The following is a 20,161-nucleotide window of genomic DNA, read 5'->3' on the forward strand; positions in this document are numbered from 1 at the left end:
GGAGATTCTCTTTCTGTAACTGATTTGCTCAACAATGAGAAATTATTCACAAACAAATATTTGACAGAAGTAGTATTCAAATTATTTATAAAAACTAAAATATGGCTTACTGATATCTCAAATTTTGAGAATTTGATGTATCACATCATAAACTCTTCCCTAAGTATTGAAAAAGTATACCATGGCCACATCATAGTACAGAAACTATATGAAATGGTTGCTTGGAGATTACAAGATCATACTAGTTGTTGCTACTAGTCTGATAACCACTTGGAAAGCCTTTGTTAGAGACTTTAGACCCTTTTGATCTGTCTGTGATTGAGACAAATTTGCCCTTTTTCCAGAAGGTTTAGTTCTGTCAAGATAGAAAGTCAGTGCCCTCCTGATGTCAAATGTCTGTAACAGTGCCTCTCTGGGTAGATGAGGTTTAGGTTGGAAGCTTGGATGTTGAATGGGTCAATTAACGTGGAATTCTGAAGGTAACTTTGGTAAAAATTTGATGTGGTTTTAATACAATCTTGTTTTTTAAAAAAGTGTGTGTGGGTTGGGGGGAGGAGTATGCCATAGGGGCTTCTATTTCCCTAGCTCATGGAGCCAACATAATGGCTACCAGAAATATTTTGTTCATTGATAAATGGAGAAGTGATCAGGTAGCTATTGGAGAAAACAGAGATCTTGTAAGGTGTTTTAAGAACCAGATGGAGGTCCCAAAACCACAGCAGGCTATTTGAGTGGGTAGAAAGATTTCTCAGCCCTCTGAGGAAAGTCATCGTATGGTTGAATATAGAATCATCTTGTATTTATTGGAGAACAGAAAGCCATGACTGCCAGGTGGACTGTAATGAGTTCAGTGATAGCCCAGAGAATTTTTTAAAATTCTAAAATGCAGCATGTCTGACAGTAATGAAGCCACTGGTGGAATATGTTTGAGGTCACATCAGCAGGCAAATTCTGTCCATTTTTTGTAAGTGTTGCGTGCTTTCTGATCTATAGTGGCACTCTGAACAGGCCATTTGTAATCTTGTGAACCATCAAACAGCCATGTTTTGAGGGGAAGAACTCAGGACTAGGGTGAAGGATCTTCCTGCCTTCTTAAGTGGAGAAATATTAAGCATGGAGAACATGGTTTTCTGACCCAGGTTTGCACTATTGGAAGAATTCTTTTTTCGAGTAGAACTTTGGATATTAGACTACAAAGAGAGTGACAATAGACCTGACAACCATGGAAGATTCCTTTCACCTTCAAAGGATTGGAAACCCTGCCCAACTCTGGAGCACGACTAGGTGCATTTTTTTGTTTATTGCGGTGGCAAACAGGTTTATTGCCAGAATATGTGGAGAAGTATGATGGAATATATGTCCTGCTTATGTTCTTAACAGAAGTGTCTACTGACTAGATCCATGGTCACATTCTGAACTCCTGAAAAATAAGCTACTACAAAAATGATTTGAGTGGCTGGTGGTAGGGCCTCAGAGGGAAGAGGAGGGGCAAGGATGTGGCCACAAATGAGATGGAGCAGATGATAGGCTGCCATTGATAGAGTGAGTGATCGCATTTGTGACATACGTAGAGTGATCCATGGACGTTCATTTGGTTATTTAGTATTCCTCAGTACCAGAAGTATAGCAGAACTTAGTAATAGTAAATGGGGTGTCATGATCACAGCAAGGTTTTAGGGAAAGCAGAACTCCTGCAGTGAGAATGTTGTCAATGCCCTGTCTGTATGCTACACCAAAGTGATACTAGCAGAAGGAGTTAACAGAATCTCAAACACTCTTCGGGGAGTCTAAGCTTTTTCAGTACTGACTGAGAAGAGGTAGCACTCTTTTTGCCACCCCACTCTGTTGGTGGTACTGATAACCTCTTGGAATCCGGGACTCTACAAATTTAGGTCTGATCGTGCCTTCAGTACCCAAGCAACCAGCAGTCTGGATACAAAAAATCAGAGAGCAGTAAGTGCCCAAGTGGCTGGAGTCATTAGAAATTGCAACTTCTTTGAGATAGATTTCTTCATCTGGAGACCTCATGGGATAACCTTTTTGGAGTCTTATGAGAGGAATCTTGAGTCATCTTAGCTGCCCTTGAAAAGTGCTGTTTGGAGACCATAGAGGCAGCAGACTGACTTAGTTACTGGTATATTGAGGGGCTAGTGGGGACGGGGTCAGAGACTGGGTGCAACAAGCTCTCCATTAGTCAAAGTTTCAGCTACTTCTTTTTCCTGGTTCCAGGCTTTAATGCCAGGCAGAAGTTACACTTTCATGAAAAATGAGGTTCCCAACAGCAACGAATCCACCAGGAGCATCCATCACTTACTAGGTTTGCCTGCTAGCAATAATTGAAACCAGAACTGGGTATGCCATGCCAGTAGTGTGAAACTCCCTGAAGGGAAGAAAACTAAACTAAAAGTTATTAGGAAAGCTTATGCTCATTTATACTGAATTTTTTAAAGTGACTACAGCTAAAATTAGTACTAGAGCAATTATAATTGGGCACTAAAAGAGCAATGAGGACGTAGCTAAGATAAAACTCCGTAATTAAAAGTGCCAAGGTTGTGTGTGTCTTTGGCTGAGATAGAATACACACAGCGCTATATCGCAATACCAGGGAGCACAAGACTGATAATACACATGCACAGGCCAAATAGACATTGCTATAAGAAGTTGTTGATCAAAGGCACAGAAGGGGCAAGAGCACATACAGTGGAAAATACATACAGACATCACGTGAAGAATCTCTATGTTCGGAAAGGTGACAATTGAAGCAGAGTAGTATCTCTCTTTAAAGTATTGTATGATGTTACAAGACAGGTGCTTTCCTATCTAAAAGCTCTCTCCACAACCAAACTATTGCGACTTGTGGTACTTGCTTATTATTCTCTAATTTTAATATAGTTACCCCAGCTACTAGCCACATATGATCAGTTTAGTTGCAAGTTTAGTAACAGCAGATGTCACATGAAACATTTCTAACTTGGCTACATTTACCATACAATAGGTAGTGAGGTTTCTGGTACAGATACTGGTCTATAGCAACAGCAGGCATATGAAAAGCATTTGAGTTAGTTAAGGTCATGATTCTGCAGCTGGCTTCATATGAATGCAGGAGTCCTGCACAAAAAACATTTTCAGAGTTGGGGCCTAGGTCTTTAGCCAAATTGCCCTTCAAGAATAAGTGTGAAAACACATACATTTGCATCCTAAGTCTCCAATGACAAACATCCTCTTTGTAAATTTTCAGCCTGAACTATTTAAATGTTCATGAGAGTCTTCAACAAATTCTTCCTAACAGTGTGTGGAGGAGTGGGTGGGGGGGGGGGGAAGGCAGGTGACCCACAAGGCTCCATCCCAGTCCTTCCTCTTCCCCCTGAGGCCATGCTCCTGGTCCATCCAGAAACTGGACTGGGAATCTGGACCCCAAGAAAACTCCTGGCCCAAATGTCCCCAGGGACGCTCCCAGAGTAGGTCTATAGCTCCTCACAGCTGCCCACAAGGCTCTTACCCAAACCAGCTCCAGCATTTAGTCTGGGGACAAGGCCTTGGCGCTGAAGAGCTGTCTTGACAGCTGTGGTGAGCTCTGGACAATGTTCCTTGTTATTTTGCATGTCCATGTGCAGAGTGACTTTTGGTACATGCACCAAAATGCAAGTGATGCATCATCTGGTTGTGGAATTTATGGGAATTTTGGCTTCAGACCCTCCATCTACCCTGGCTGTGGGACCTATGCTGGCAGGGGAGGAGGGAGGAGGAAGAGAGGCAGGAACATAGGCTGGGGGTTGCTTTTGGCTTCCTGCTCCACAAATGCCCAATTGAACTCCAGCTTCTGGCCTAGCTGTGGGGCAGGGCTTCCAGGAGAAAAAGAGCAGGGGCTGAGCCTGTGTCAAAAAATAGGAGATCCATGGTCCCTTCATTGCCCCTGTTCCGGAGGCCATGGTTTCATCTTAAATGTCAAAATCTGTATTTAAAAAAAAAAAAAAAAGACCACCTGACCTCAGGTATATTACAATGCAGGTACAGGTGTATCCAAATGCTGATTTCAGCAAACAGTATTTCAGTTAGTATCCAAAAATCAAATATTTTTTGAAGATTAATAGGTAAGAGCCTACAATTCACAAAAAAGGTTGAAGTAGTAATTAAAATCTAGTCCTGAAAGCTCAACTCCATGGAAGAAGCTCAGCATGCAGTGCTGGTTAATTCCAAAACAAAGGGTTGGAAACAGATGAGTCATGATCTTTGTACTGATAATACCATTTATGTAGTATGCATTGTTGTAGTTAACCCAGTAAAAAACATTATTTCACCCATCTCATCTAATTTCTTATGTACATGACTTTCAGTAAACTGGAGCAAATCCTAGATGTATACTACAGTAGCTCCCTCTGCTGATGAACCAGGATAATGAAGAAAAGTTATAAGGTACAATTCCATCTCTGGACACAAGACCGAAAACTCACTACAATTTTGAGAAGGTAACATTTACCTGCTACCTGATTGATCAATCCAGATTGTGACCAAATTACAAGCATAGGGAATCCTGACTCCCAGCTTTTCACTGCAGTAGCTGATCGCTAATGAAGACTTATTTAGAAACACAATTGACTCTGGAAGCTTATTAATTTACCTCTGGTAAATACTGTCAATTGTTATTTCAAAGGTTATATTGAATTTTAAGGATAAGGGTATTATTGCAAAGAGAAATCATTTACATTGGAACCCACATTATGGTATACAAATAAGGAAAACTGACACCTATCTTAATTATTAAAAACTTTCCTCAAGATGTGTCAAATTCAGGCCTGGTCTAAGGAACCACTGCCACAGAAGGGTGCTGCTTCAGCAGAGCAAGTTTCCTTCACAGAGATTCAGTTCGTAGAAAAATATTTAAGCAGGATTTAAGGCTTGGAACATTTTAAAAGTTAAATCTCAGAAACCATTTTACCACCCCGTCCTATTCATCACTGTCTGAACTACCTCCATTCCCATTAATAACCAAACAAGCTGGGCTTCCCAGAGCAATTGTGGGTTATGGACAATTTGGGAATCACAGATTTAAAGACAAATTGCAATAAAATGCTTATTGCTGTTAAGAAAACAAGACATTTTTATTTTTATTGACATAAAATAAATATGAAATATACAGGACAAAAATTTCTCATCAATTGATTGTATTACAAAAGCTGTTCATCAGAATACATTTTCTTTTCGTTAGCCCTTGTATAAGATTTGGTACTGGATAGTAAAAGAACGAAAATTTAAATCTATCAATAAATTTTTTTCTCATTTTCATCATAATATATATATAACAAATAAACATACATGTATTGATTTTCAAAAAGTTATGCATGAGCAAGTGTCAAATTCCTAATATATGCCTATAATTTGTTTTTTTGGCTAAAATGACTTAAACCTATTTCTAATTAATGTAGATTCAAAAATATTATGCAGTCATTTTTACTTCACAAAAATCTCTAAGGGTGTGTCTACACTTGCATTCGTTTGAAAGAGACATGCAAATAAGGGAAATCAAAAATGCAAATGAGATGCGTATTTGGCACCTCAATTGCATATTCTTATTTCGAAAGAAGAAAACCAGCGTAGACGCTGCTCTTTCGGAAGTAAACCCCTTCTTCGAAAGAATCCTTTATTTAATGGGACGAAGATGGGGTTTACTTTCGAAAAAGCAGTGTCCACACTGGTTTTCTTCTTTAGAAAGAAGCTCTTTCAAAATAAGAATATGCAATGAGGTGCCAAATATGCACCTCATTTGCATTTTCAATTCCCCTCATTTGCATACCTCTTTTGAAAGAGGAATGCAAGTGTAGATGCACCCTAAGATAAAGTGTCAGACTCTAGAATTCTATGTTAAAGCTACTATTTACCTGCAACAACCTTACAACTGAGTTCTGGTTTTGTTACTCCAGTGTTGAAATGGGGCACATAAATTGGTGCTAAATTAAGGGACTACCTTTCAGTTCCTAAAGAGACATGCATCTTCATTTAAAGATCAGTACAGCCATCTTTCTGTTTTCTCGGTTTTAAAAATCACTCAGGAAATCATGATTACATGTCCTTCTCTGCATCCATATTTTCATTATAAAATGGAAATCAGATAAAATGCCACACTTCTATTTATCAAAAAAATAGATCAACATTCAAAACCCTTTGAAACCAGGATTTATGCGTAAATGCAATATGCATCAGTGATCAGCAATTGAAGCTCTGGTCTAATCAAAGAAAATATGAGTTAAAAATTATGTACTACATAAATATTTCATATTATGTGCATACCTCAAACTTGCTGTGCTTTGAATTATTAGTCTGAAAGCTTTAAACGCTTTGTACAACATACTCCATTTTTGTGGTTTCACTACAGTTTTGGAGGACTGTTGTCTTAAAATCTTGGTTTCTGAATTCATTTAATTGTGAAGAGTGCTGAAATTTAGTATAAAATATTAATGCCCTCAGGAGCACTAATATTTATGTTAGTTAATAACTTCATGGGGTTTTCTTATTTTTAAATGCTAAGTGGCTGAACTTCTAAAGCCCGCCAAACTTATATAAATGTTTTGATTTCCAAAACATTTATATGTTTAATGACCACCTCAAACCTCTACACCAAAAGCCTCAGATATCGAAAGTGGCATGTCCAAGATGTACTGTTACATACTGAATCATAAAATTAAACCCCCCAATGGACTCAGTATATTCTACTTCAAAGTCAATGATGCACTGTGACAAACAAATGGTATTTCTTCTACTGTCTAGAATGTATCCCAACAAGCAATTAACTTCTAAATTTAATATGCACAACATTTACGAACAACTGGATCACCGTTTTATATTCTAGTCATTTCAAAAATCAACCAGATAAAAAATGACCAATGTACATTTTACTAGTCAATGCAATTTCCAGACACAACCCTTCAGGTACTCAACAAGGTTTTGATCCTTCCAAACAATCTGTTATTTTAAATGATCTTCCTTTTCTCACATTTTGTAACTTCCTGATGGATACCAGATTCTTTCCGCTCTGCTATTCGTAACGCTGCTTATCAGGCGGAAGGAAAGGATGCTTGTAAAGCTTATTTAATATCTTTAATCAATTACTTTGTACAAGAAGCATCAAACCTTTCTCCAAAGCAAAAAGTCATTGGGTTGGGATTAACGAAGAGTGTTAGCATTGAGTGATAAAAGAATAGAGGACATGGGAACAGGAAGTAGCCATGGTTCTGGCTAAAGCCATAAAATGTTAAGGGGTATATCAGTACACTCAACACTAGGCTAACTGGCTAAGGCCTCTCCAGCTGAGAGCAGGTATTTGCATTATTGAGAAATAACTTACAGGATTGTGGCTCAATAACTGTACAAACACCCTGCATTCTGATGTCAGAGACCATTCTATTATAATGCACTATTTACTCCATGGACTTTTCAGCAATGTCATACTGTACATGCTTAAAAACACTAAAATGTAAAACACTGAGTACTTTTAAAATGGGAAATACAGGAATTGGTAAGGAGGAGAGTAATATATGTAGAACTAACATGTGCCATTCTACAAAAACATTTCAAACACAAGAAAAAAAAAAATCACACTAATGGAACACCACCAACTGCAAAAGCAGGATCCTTAGACTCTGAGAAGTGCAAATGCACATGTTCATCTGGTCAAGGCTTGAATGCAAACGTGGCTGCACTATTAAAATGTAAAAGAAACGCAGTTGTATAATTCACACTGTTATAGGCAGCCACTGTAAAGGAAACAGCTGCAGGCACAACACAATCCTGGTAGCAAGAGACAGTGAGCAAGCTGCCTGATGCACACAGAACCAGGTGCAAACTGAGCAGCCATACTGAGAAATCTGCCAAGCAGGATTTGAGGTTCAAGCCCATGAGTGCATATATACTGATATTAATACTGATAATTTTCCTACTGAAATGTACAGGATCCCTTATGCCACTGATTAAGAGCCCAAAATTACAACAGGAAACAAAGACATCTAAGAGTCGAAATAATAAAGTTGCTTTTGTCCTGGGTAGAAGAGTATAATGACTGGTGAGAATGGTTGGGAGTGCTAGGGTCACTGCAATTTTTACTGCATCAAATCCGACTGGCCGATACTATGCAAAATTCTATTAAGACAGACTGTTCCAGAGGTATACTACACGTGGTAATACTTTATATGAAGAAAAGATCAAGCTGTTTGTGAGAGCCTTATTTCAATAAAATTCTGACTCAAAACCTGTTAGAAAGCAGTGGAAAGGCATCCATTGACTTCAGAGGGCTTAAGTTAGTTGGGAAAGCAATTTTGCTGAACTGAAAAATGAAAGGACAAACTGCCCATATTTTACTTTGCAATGCCCCATTGACTAGGAAACATTATTCCTGGTAATACGGTTACATTAGCACTGTGCACTGAAATCAGAGTATAAACCTCAACTATGCAAGTGAGGCAGCAGAGCAGTTTAATCCTGAATGCTAATGTCACCATACTCTCATGAACAGAGAGCCAGCTTTGAAATCAGAGCAAGAGTCCTGTTAATTTCAATGCAATATGACAAAGATGATGCACAGTACAACTTAGGTAAGAAAAACTGGATAAGTATAATGGAACAATTACATATCTGGGAAAAAAAATCAGAGCAATGGGGAAGTATACTTTTAATGTTATCCTTCTCCAAAGAACCAGGATGAAGGAGCTAAGTCAAAGGAAACAAAAGTATGAAAAAAATATATTCAATATTCAAATAAAACCTACAAAAGATTGCTGCTTCGTTTTCAAATCACCCCTTTGGATACACCCCTAAGATCATTCGTATTTCCCTGAGAAACTGAGCTATGACATTATGAGAAGTGCAAAGAACTAGGGTTAATAAAACCTAATGCAAAACCAAGCTTAATATAAAAATACAAAAAACTCTCACAGAACTATCAAAAGGTAAAGTTTTCACTGAAATCACTTAACAAGCTGTCTTCTTTATTTTAACTTCATAAAAGAGAAGAAAGTGCCCAGATCACTAGTTAAGAGATACTATTTGGTCTATGACCAGAAATGCTTGTTCAAAAAAGCTAAGCACTTACAGCTTGCTCAGATGTGCAGCTACATGAGATCTAGATGTTTTTTAATTCCTACTGTCAAGTCTTTAAAAAGGCATTTTCAAATAGCCATTACTTCATTATATTTAAAGAAAAACTAAGTGTCTTGCAAAAAACCATCCACTGATGCCATTTGTCTGCACAAACTCACCTTTGAAATAAGAATTCTCCTCATTCCATAACTTAAATTAGGTTAATCACTTCATCCAATTAAGTTTCCAAAGCAGCACACTTTATGTAAAGGACAGAAATGGCAAAACTCAATATCAAAGGAGAATTCTTCAAAAATTATTATAAACAATGGAAACGTGTTATGAAATAGCAATTTTGCAGTCTTAATGAAACCAATCATAATAGTAAACAGCAGTACCCAGGCATAGTGGGGATAAATAAACAAGAAAGGGCAATTGCATAAGGCTAGGAAAGTCAGTTTTCAGACTTACCATTTTAAATTTTTCATCTGTTTTGTAATACGAAGTATGTGATACATGTATCAATGCACACACTGAGTGTCATGTACCACTTGTAATACCATGGTCTGTCCTTTGAAAGGCAACTGGTATTTCAAAAGAAAATACTGATGAAGATCCCAATCCAGCAAAGTACTTAAACCTGTGTGTAAACCATCACAGGATTATTCAAGTACTTAAGTGTTCTTCTGGATTAAGGCAAAAGTTTGCAGCAGCCACTAGCAGTCAACTGGTTAATGCAGTTTACAGATCCTGTTGAACATAGCCAGAACTAAAGCCTGATTTGCTCCCTAAGGTATGGTGCATCCAGTGTATCAGACATTGTTACTCCCATTCAACTTCTGAATTCTAAGATTTATTTTCTGGCATTTAGAAAATCACTTAACTTTCCTCTGGATCAGCTTCCCCATACATAAAAATGTGAATAGCTGTTTAGGTGCTTCATAAGGATGCTGCTATATAGGAGTTAATTTTGAAGAGCAGATGGCATTTTTTTCCTGTAATGTAGGCATATATGGGAAAATCACTGCTCTTTAAATATGCAACAACATTCAAAGTATAATTGATTTAAATGTTACAGAAGATTTGTAAGTGTATATACTTCCTACAGGAAATAAATCAAAATCAAGACATTCAAATTAGAATGAAATGAGGAAAAAATACAGGTTATGGTAGCATATATTGGAAAAGAATTCTGTCAAGAGAAACAGCCTCTTCACATTACTGTGAGTCCAGCTGCATGTCATGTTAAAAACAAAACTAAACAAAAAAAGCCCAAAACCAAAAAGCCAAAGACCAAAACAAAATAGAGAATTTTCATTATGTCACCACTATTACACAGATACCTGCTTTTCTAAAGCTAAATCTCTTGTGCCTTTATCAAGCAACCATTATAGCAAGTTCCATCAATCACTTTTCTAACAAAAAAGACAGTTACTTATAAAATATGTTCGTGTCTATAAAAATCACAAATTGATACAGAAAATCTCTTACCTTATTAAATGCAGGTAAATTGTAACAATATATAACTTCAGTAATTAACAGACTAATACATATTCTCTTGTAGTACAAGACTACAATTGTTTAAAAATCTAAGGCCTTTCAAGGAGAAAATTTGTTTTGTACTTTACATTCCACTCCCCAGAATGTTACATTTGAATATAAGATTGCTGAAGTCACTTATGGTAATTAACATTTTGTATCACAGCACTAAAACTTGATTTCTCAAGAGTATTTTTTTTGTTTTAAGGGAAAATTTCAGAGGAGATCTCAGCATCTGAATTGTATAAACATGATAAGTTACTGACATGAAGATTCTCTATGTATTTATGTTAATTTTTTCTAGCACAACTGCTAAAGTAAACTCTATAAACTAACCAAGAAATTTATGATAGATTCCACATCTTTTGCAGGCTTTGTAATGTCAAATAAGGATTCTGGTCCACAGTTATCCATTATAACAACTATGGGCTGGGGCAACTGATTGCAAAAATGAACCTTAGTTTTCTTCTGAAAACTGAGCATCACATCTATTTAAGTAAAAGTAGCCTTGTGAGGCTCATTGCTGCAGATAACACAAACCTTACCCTTCTCACTGCTGTGGAAAAGATTATTTAATATTCAGCATGAACCAGGAAATCTTGACAGAAGCCAAATATTAATTCAAGATGTAATCATTATTTAAGAAAACAAGTGTTGGCATTCTATTGTCACTATGTCTTTGTCTGCAGTAAGGAGTCTGCTCAAATTCTCTGGTGTTAGCTTGCTTCCTAAAAAACAATTTTAACCTTATCAGGAGAGGTCTCCTTTGGCCAAACAGTCAAAATTCTACTTAAGGTCAGATATAAAATTAGTTCAGCTGCAAAAGTTCCAGTCTTCTCATGGGTACTTGATAAATGAAGTAATTGAAAGACTTTCACTATTAGAAGACTGTTTAAATCTAATCCAGTCGAGCAGAACTGTCTTTATTCAGTTTTATGTACATCAGTAATACTGTCCAATTTATTGACTTCCATTTCTGCAAGAGAACTCTGACCAGAGGATATTTTCAAAAGTACTTTAGTGACTTCAAATGGGACTGTGCTCCAAATATTATGAAAATGTCAAGCTCAGGTCCTATCTTCAGGTTCCCGCTCTGAAAAGGGTTGGCCTCAGATAAACTGCTAATGCTAATAGTTTAGTGACCACTGGGATAAAATTAAAAAAATATTGTATTTGATAAAAATGAATATTTGTCTTCAAGTTAAATAGCCTATGTTTTAACTTACCCTTGATAAATGTCATTTAACAATGGACTTCTGCCTGCATCCATTGATTTGAGGGTTGAATAAACTAAATTGTAATACTTTTCCAAGTTTGTGGTCTTAATACAGTCTATCTAGACTAGTTTTTGCTTTACATCACCAAATGACCACCATTTCCATAATCAGTATTCTTCTTTGTGGCAGCAGTATAAAGACCCAGGACCTAATGGAGACTTATCCCTAGAAAAGACATCAGTTCCTCCAACGCAAGGTTGAGATATTAAAGAAGAGGAGCATTAGAAAACTACAAAACCTACACTGAGAGTGCAAGCTATCTGGAGGATTTAGCCAGCTTAACTGAAAATCCATCTGTACTCTTTATACGTAAAATTAACTAAAGAACAAAATAAATGACCAAATAATACCCATTGGCCAAAATTATCAAACAACTTTATTTTTGAAGACTCATTTTTTGAATGACTGACTATCTGTAGGATTCTTGTGAATATATTTATTACTTCATTACCTTTCAGAATCAAACAGAACAGCAGCATTGCAACAGGGAAGAAAACTCAGGTCACAGTAGAAGTTAGCTATTAGACAATAACTTGATTAGGAAAACAAGGTCAACTTAATTATCTCTAGCTTTTAAATTGCCTTGAAACATTTGAGTGGAGACAAGATAGAAACTACAAAATTTAAAATATACTTTATATTTTTCCCCAAATAGGCAGCTCTGCACATGGCATCACAGAAGTATTTACAATCTTAACTCTTAAATAATTTTGACAATTAAATTTTTAAAAAGAGACTGATTCTGAATTATGAACTTTTACATCAAGTGCTTGTGCAGTCAAATTTATAATTACCACATTAAAAATACTTTACCTCTTTACACTAACACTTTTTAAAAAGTTTGACTGTTAGGTTATAACAGATTTAAACACAGAGCACTTTCCTATTACAAGATTTTTAAATGGGAGAAAGCAATATATGCAGTGTTTCAGAAACTTGCATACATCCTGCATCAACAGTTGCAAAAGTACTGATCTAATAAATTAGATATTTTTCTAATTTCATGAGTTAATATTCAGATAGACTTTACACAACATAAAAACTTAAGTCGTACTTCTTACAGGTAACCTACATAGGTTTTTTTTTCCCCATCTGTAAGTCTTTAAGAAAACATGTCCTACTGATTTTAAAATGTATTAATTTTAAAGTAACTTTTGAAAAACTGTTGTCCAGCATTTAACAAAACTGCCAAAAACAAAAACAAAACACAAACAAAAATTACCAGATCAGCATTCGCTTTCCTGATTATGTCAAGTAATTTCAAGTTGAGTTCTATAAGGCAGGTTGGTAGTTTAGATGGACTGGGATTTTCTAGTTGTAGTGATATGCACATAGTCAAGTCACTGACAGAACCAGATGAAGTCAGGCAATTATGGGAAAATAAAAGTTTAGTTTAGAAAGAACTGAAACTTTTTTCCTCCCTCAAATGTAGAATAGGCACTGAAATACAATTCTTATGGACTTTCCAGGAGATTGTCTCTTCGCTGAGTAGAATTCCATCTTTAAACTGAAAAAATGAACAGAGGATTATTAAAGCTGTCCATTAGGGATTAACTGTATTTATTGAGCACTTACATTTCTGATTTTCTATACCTTTTCCAGTCAAATATTAAATGATATTGTCACATATGGAATGTTGAAGAATTGAGTGCAAATATATAGTACAGATGGAACATTTTTGTTTTGAGGCCAAATGGGAATTATTAAAATGTGTGGCATTTTTAAAATCTCACATACTTGGTTATACTAGCTATGCAAAATTCTACAGGCTTACTCGTCAGGGAGAGTAGCTTTATTTATTTCAAGGGAAAGTACCAATCATGTAAAAGAGCAAGTGACTAAATTTGGTGCCTACACTGGTCTATGTCCATGACTGTTTGCTAGACTGGTAAGATTCATTTGCTTGAAATAAAGAAGGCACTCATGTGAGTTAATAAAACAGATAAAGCTACTAAAGGTAATGCAAAAATTAGCAAGTCTATTTTAGGTGCTAACTACTTCCGGAGGAAAAAAACATTTCAAAGAGTTTGAACATAAGTACTATACCTTTTGAAATTTACCCATTAAAAAACATACCTATTGCCTATGAACAGCAGTTTTCTCCTTCTTGAGAAACACTGTGCTTAGGGATGAGGCTTTCACACTGCTCACTCTCCTCTGGCATTCTTAAAGAGATGATACACTCATTTTGTAATTATAGAAACAATCAAACTGGTTATACTGTGACACAGAGGCATGAACAGTAAGGATGGTAATTCTAGAAGAGATACATATTTTGAGTAGTGTTCTTTAAAAAGCTAAATATTTAGGTGAATTACATATACTGTACTAGCAATCATAATTAAGATCTATAGATAGCCATTCAGTGCCCCAGCAATATAACAAATACTATGGTAACAATAATTAAGCTTAAGTAAAAACAGTAAAGAATATTCACTGTGAAAAATTTCTTTATGGTACAATGCAATTTTAAGATGGTGGCTTATCCCCACCCTACAAAAACTTCACTGCCATACCCAAAGTCCCTTTCCCCGTACAGTTTTAGTCTCCATGCTTAGACAAAAAACTAAACACAACACAGCTACATGTACTAGAGGATTTTCCCCTTTGCCTCTTTCATTCCATCCTGCTTCTGGGCCTATTGCAGGATTCTGCCTAGTTCCTTGCACCTCTTCCCAGGCTCTCTCACAGGAGGGCCTTTTCCCTCATTGCCTCCACTCCCACTGGATGCCCTGCAGCCTCTGACAACCTTTTTTTCTTGACAGCCTAGCTCTTTAAGGAACACCTGTTTGGCCTTCATGTGATTAATGGACAGGGCTGTCAAGACACAGACCTCTGGTCCTTAAAAGGACAGACAGTCCTGGCACAGGGATTTTTATGATTTAGTCTCTGCCTCCACTGAATATAAGGTCAAAAGAATGGTAACTAATCAGACAGACAGACAGACAGAGACAGACAGACAATCAGTGAGGACCTCTTAAAGGAGGGAAAGAAAGGCACAGGAGCAAAAAACCTCAGGTGTGAGTTCTGAGGCTTCTGAAAGAGGTAGCATATGCTGGAAAGGTAAAATGAAAAGTTAGGAAGTTACAATTGGTGATCATACCTCTGAATTCGATGCTTTCTACAGATAAAGGCAAAAATTCTTCTGATTCCTACCATCACTGGATCCCAGTTGTTATAATGGCATAAAAGAGTTGCAATGAAAAATGAAAAAAACACAGGGATTGCCCCTGCAAAAAATAACCAGGAAAACTGCACCTGGAATTAGAGCATGAAATAATTTATCCCTAATCTAACACAGCACAATAGTAGTTTATTTTAACATTTGATTTTTTTTTCATTTGTGACAATTATAAAATTGAGATCTGTCTACTTTCATTATTGTTAGAACTGTCTAACTTGTACCAAGACTGTAAAGACAACTTCATTGTGTAACAGTATAACAAATGTGTTTTTTCTATAGCCATGCTGAAAGGCCTTCCTTTGCAGCCAGAATAAAGAGCAGCAGCCATTTATTGGGAAGCTAGAAGTCACACTCATATTGCACCTAAACTCCATTACAATAGTGTCACACCAGGCTGTTAAGGAGGAGACCACATCCTAATGCCACCCACTGTCACCAAACAAAAGAAAGCAGATCTCAAGAGGGATAAATAAAGCTTAGTTAACATTTTGCCTGCCAAGAAACTATTTATCAATAACTGAGGTTATGGAATCGCCACTGTATGATGATTGTCCTCACGTTTCTATGGTTTTCTGTATGATCTCTGGTTGGTTTGTAATTGTTTCTGTCTGCTATACAATTAATTTTGCTAGATATAAATCAAATTAAGGTGGTGGGGTATGATTGGTTAGGTAATTCTGTTACAGTATCAGAGGGGTATGTTAGTCTGTATCTGCAAAAACAACGGTAAATCCTGTGGCAACTTATAAACTAACAGATACTTTGGAGCATAAGCTTTTGTGGTCCGGTCTTTTGACAAAGTGGGCCTTTGCCCACAAAACCTTATGCTTCAAGAATATGTTAGTCTGTAAGATGCCACAGGACTTGTTTCTGTTATAGTAGGTTATAATTGGTTGGTAAAATTATACTAAAATAATTGGTCAAGGTACAACTGAGCAGGAATAAAGTTTCTTAAACTGGAGTCCAGGAAGGAAGGAACGATGGACAGCAAGAATGGAAAAAACAGGGAGGTCTCATCCCTAAAACTAGGGCTGCCAGACCCTGAGATGCAGCAACCAGCATCCAGAGACTGACTTTGTCTGTCCCAACAGGGGAAGTCTGCCTGTCTTCATCAGGATTGGTGAGCATGATACTGAGTGCTTAGCATGTATTCTGCTTTCTTGGTAATTGTAAATAAAGAAAGAATAACAATATTACTGTGTAAGGCTTTTTCAGTGACACAGATCCTGTATACCCACAGGAAATTACATCCTGAGCCCTAGGAATTGAGTAAGGGTGGGAGTTTAAATTACCAAGGTTATGCCTTGAGCCCCTGGGATTGGGTAAAGGTGTGGGTGTCCCTGAAGCGTGGAAGGGATAAGAACTTCGTGAGGATAACAATTTGTAATTTAACAGCTCTTCTGTTGATACAGTACTGTCAGCATTTGCATTTAAGACATTGCCACTTGGAGAATAAATAAAAACCAACCATGTTCAATTCCCTTTTTAAATTTTTTACTGCCTTACACTGGTTTCTCCATCAACATTTTAATTCCCCTTCTGCTTCTGGAAACATGGTTCTCTTTTCTGTATCTCAGATGATCTCACCCTTCCTCATTTACTCACAGACCTTGAAAGCTTTAGTAGATAGACTATCCAGAGGACATTATCATCTACTAAAAGTTGACATGGTGAGATGTCAGGACTTCCAGGCTAGGAAAGAGGTGGTCTAGGATTCATATTAGAGTACTGTCCTTACACACTCTTTGTATGACTATCTTCCACATCAGCCTCTGGATAATAGGTGTGTATCTCCCCTCTCCTAAATTCTGTCCGGTGCTGAAAAGTAAAAGCACTCTCTCTGCTTCCCCACCCACTTGTACAAGCAGATGGCACTAATCCATGAAAACTGAATTATGAGGAGGAAAGTGCATTTTCAAAGCCCTACAACAACTATGTGGACAACCGTAGTGAAATATCACAAAGCAACATACCTATTTCCATCTAAGATCTGAATTTCTGACCAACAATTTAGCTACAAAAACCAAGTATCTCAGATCAATTTATACCCAAGAAAAGAAATAAATAGGAAGAACAACTGAAGATAGAGCGGGTCTTGCACAGAAATCTTGATTTCTGTCTGCCACTTGAATTGTAGATAAAACATATGAAGAAGCTAAAAGAATCTGTTCAGGGGACAGGAGGGAAGGGAAGCACAGCACTTTTTTGAACCTGTTTTGAAAGCGAGCCATAAATTATATGAACAAGATTTTACCTGACTTTAGGGTAATAATGATTATCTTGATGGGATGTCTCATAAGTAATGATTCAAAAACAGAAGTTACAGGATCTGCTCCTTTCAAGAAAAAAATAAATAAAAAGCAGATCTACTCTATTCTCTTTCAAGTTTATTTTTAGCTAGAAAAAGCTGACTAGACATAGACAAGGCTCCACCTTGTGGTTAAAAAAAAAAGTCTTTTGTGACAAGGAATCTTGGGTTTTTAATGACAGCATGGACAGTACCTCTGTTAAAAATCTAAATATGCAGATACTAAAACTGATTACTGTCCAGATAAATTTCTAACTCAGAACAGCTCTAGACAACTAAAGTAAATATTTAAGTGAATAGTACATTAAAAACATGGGACGTAATGTTACCTGGTGAGAAAATGAACTAGAAAGTATGCAAATTGAAACTGAAGTGGAAATAAGAGGCAGAAGGGGAAAAACCCCTACACCATTACTACCTCTCTCAGTGGTAGTGTCAATAGGGAGGTGACCAAGCAGAAAGATTGTTTAAAAAAAGCCGTGGGGGAGGAGAAGAGAAGGAAAAAGCAGACTCCAAAGGCAGCAACAGTTTTTAGGGAGGGTACAGAGGAAAAAAAGCAACAGGAAACCCACAAGGAGCAGAGAAAGAAGAGCAAGAAAAAGGTCACAGGGTGCTGTACCTGAAGGATGGAAACAGTTAGGGAAAATAGGGAGGAAAAGAATGGATGCGTGTGGAGAGCTAGTGTTAAGAAAAATATTGCCTAGCAGATAAGTGGAGAAAGCAGAGGCAAATAAAGATTATTAAGAGAGAGCAAGTGAGTTGAGAGCAAGCATAAGTAATTAGATCTGTTCTTAAAATGTTTTGGGTTTATTAATATTAATGTCAAAAAACATATCTAATAAGTGTTCAGATTATAGTGATGAGTTCCATAAATATAATGAGAAAGTTAAAAGTAACTACATGTTGCCATTGCATTAAGTGTGCCTTGAATCTGCCATCCAACACCGCTTTAATGTTGTCTCTTCCATTTCAGATGTTGCAGTGACTTGACTTAAACCCTTGTACTCCAAGTGGAGCATAAGTCATCTACAAGTCTCCTCTACTTCACCGTCTTGAGATAAAACTTCGAGCTGACTCCAGGAGTACCCCAGTTGTTGGCTTCCAATCTCAGCAGATCATCTCCAAGTTGTCCAAGGTCTTCCCCTTTTCCCTTTTCCTTGCAGGTTCCCTATGAGAGCTTGACGGACAATGTTGGATGATGGTTGAGTGTGGTCTAGCCATTCCCACTTTCTTCTCTTGGTTTGGACATCAAGTGGTTCTTGTCCTGCTCTGATCCAAAGCTCCTCATCTGTGACAAAGTCTTGCCATTTGATGTGATGTACCTCAGGCATCTGTAGCTGGTGATTTGAAGACATTTTAGTACACCCAATCTCGCATCCATACAAGAGTGTTGAAGATTCAGAGTTGTGTTTTCACAGATATTTATGGACTGCATGTGAGTCTTGAATGTAGCTGTTGCTTTCCCTATCCTGGAATTAATATCCTTGTCTGTGAGCAGCTCTGTAGATGGAAGGAACACTTTGAAGAGCTACTGAACTGCCCTGCCCACATGGAATCTCCAGAGTTGCTACCTGCAAATATATGGCTGCAAATTAACAGCATCATACTTACAAAAGAAGAAATCAGAAAAGCCATTGCCCATCTGAAAAATGGAAAAGCATTTGGTCCAAACAACACCCCTGCAGAAGCAATCAAAGCAGGTAGCGAGACATCAGTCAACATTATGTATAATCTATTTGGGAAAACCTGGGACACTGAGGAGATCCCACAAGACTAGAAACATGGCTACATTATCAAGCTTCCAAGGAAAGGCAACCTGAAAGAATGCAAGAACTGGAGGGGAATCATGTTACTGTCTACTCCAGGACAAGTGTTCAATATGATTCACTTGGAGAAAATGAAGACAAAAATTTATAGCATAGGGAAGAACAGACTGTCTTCCAATGCAAGAGATCTTGAACGGACCAAGAAGCAACTCTCAGAGTGATCACAGAACAGTTCCTTGAGTGGAATTCCCTCTGTACATAACCTTCACAAGCTTCAAAAAAACCTTTGACAGCGCTGATAGAGACACTTTGCGCAAACTGCTGCAACACCATGGCATCCCATCCAAAATTATTAACCTGATCTGTTCGAAGTACAAACCCTTGACATGCCAAGTTGTTCAACATGGTGTCTTGAGAGAATCCTTCAGCATACTCTCAGGAGTGAGACAAGATGCCTATTGTCACCTTTCCTGTTCTTGATCATAATGGACTGGATTATGCATACAAATGACTTGTTTTTCCAAGACTAAGCGATAATGTAATTAGTGGCATTAAATGGCCACTTTTCAAACAGCTAAAGGACATTGATTCTGCTCATGATGGCACCCTCCTTTTACACCAACATGAAAGCATGGATGAATAGGTTGCAACACTCCACAAAACTGCCTTAATGATGGGACTGAGCATTAACAAGGGAAAGACCAAGACAATGAGTCCAACAAAACCAACATCACACTGGGAAGGAATGATCAGATGTGGAGCAGTTCACCTACTTGGGAAACATTACGGGCAGAGACAAAGGAGCAGACAAAGTGTTGCAGTATTTTGAGCTTATGCAAAATAATATTCTATTTATTTAAAAAGCTGGCTAACACTATTTGGGTTTATACTTCAGAGAAGATACTGCTCCAGTTTCCTGGGAATTGTGAAAGAGGATTCCTGTTCATTCAATAATTGCCCCAACTAACTTTAAATAAATAGCCTCAGAACACGAAAAATTATAATAACTTGAGTCTTTCAC

General features: G+C 37.2%; 1 protein-coding gene across 7 annotated transcripts in view; it reads right to left on the reverse strand.

Moving 5' to 3' along the window:
* Positions 1-5,762: 5,762 nt before the first annotated feature.
* SLC35F5 (solute carrier family 35 member F5) overlaps positions 5,763-20,161 on the reverse strand; it is a 44,080-nt gene continuing 29,681 nt past the window's right edge. For all 7 annotated transcript variants that reach the window (XM_075000732.1, XM_075000730.1, XM_075000726.1 and 4 more), the window contains 3 exons: positions 14,986-15,140; positions 13,959-14,047; positions 5,763-13,389 (listed from right to left, as the gene is read on the reverse strand). In XM_075000732.1, coding sequence (XP_074856833.1) covers positions 13,966-14,047; positions 14,986-15,140 — 237 coding nt within the window. In that variant the 3' untranslated portion in view covers positions 5,763-13,389; positions 13,959-13,965. The remainder of the gene's footprint in view (positions 13,390-13,958; positions 14,048-14,985; positions 15,141-20,161) is intronic.

Source organism: Carettochelys insculpta, chromosome 8 (assembly GCF_033958435.1).
Source record: "Carettochelys insculpta isolate YL-2023 chromosome 8, ASM3395843v1, whole genome shotgun sequence".
Taxonomy (NCBI): domain Eukaryota; kingdom Metazoa; phylum Chordata; order Testudines; family Carettochelyidae; genus Carettochelys; species Carettochelys insculpta.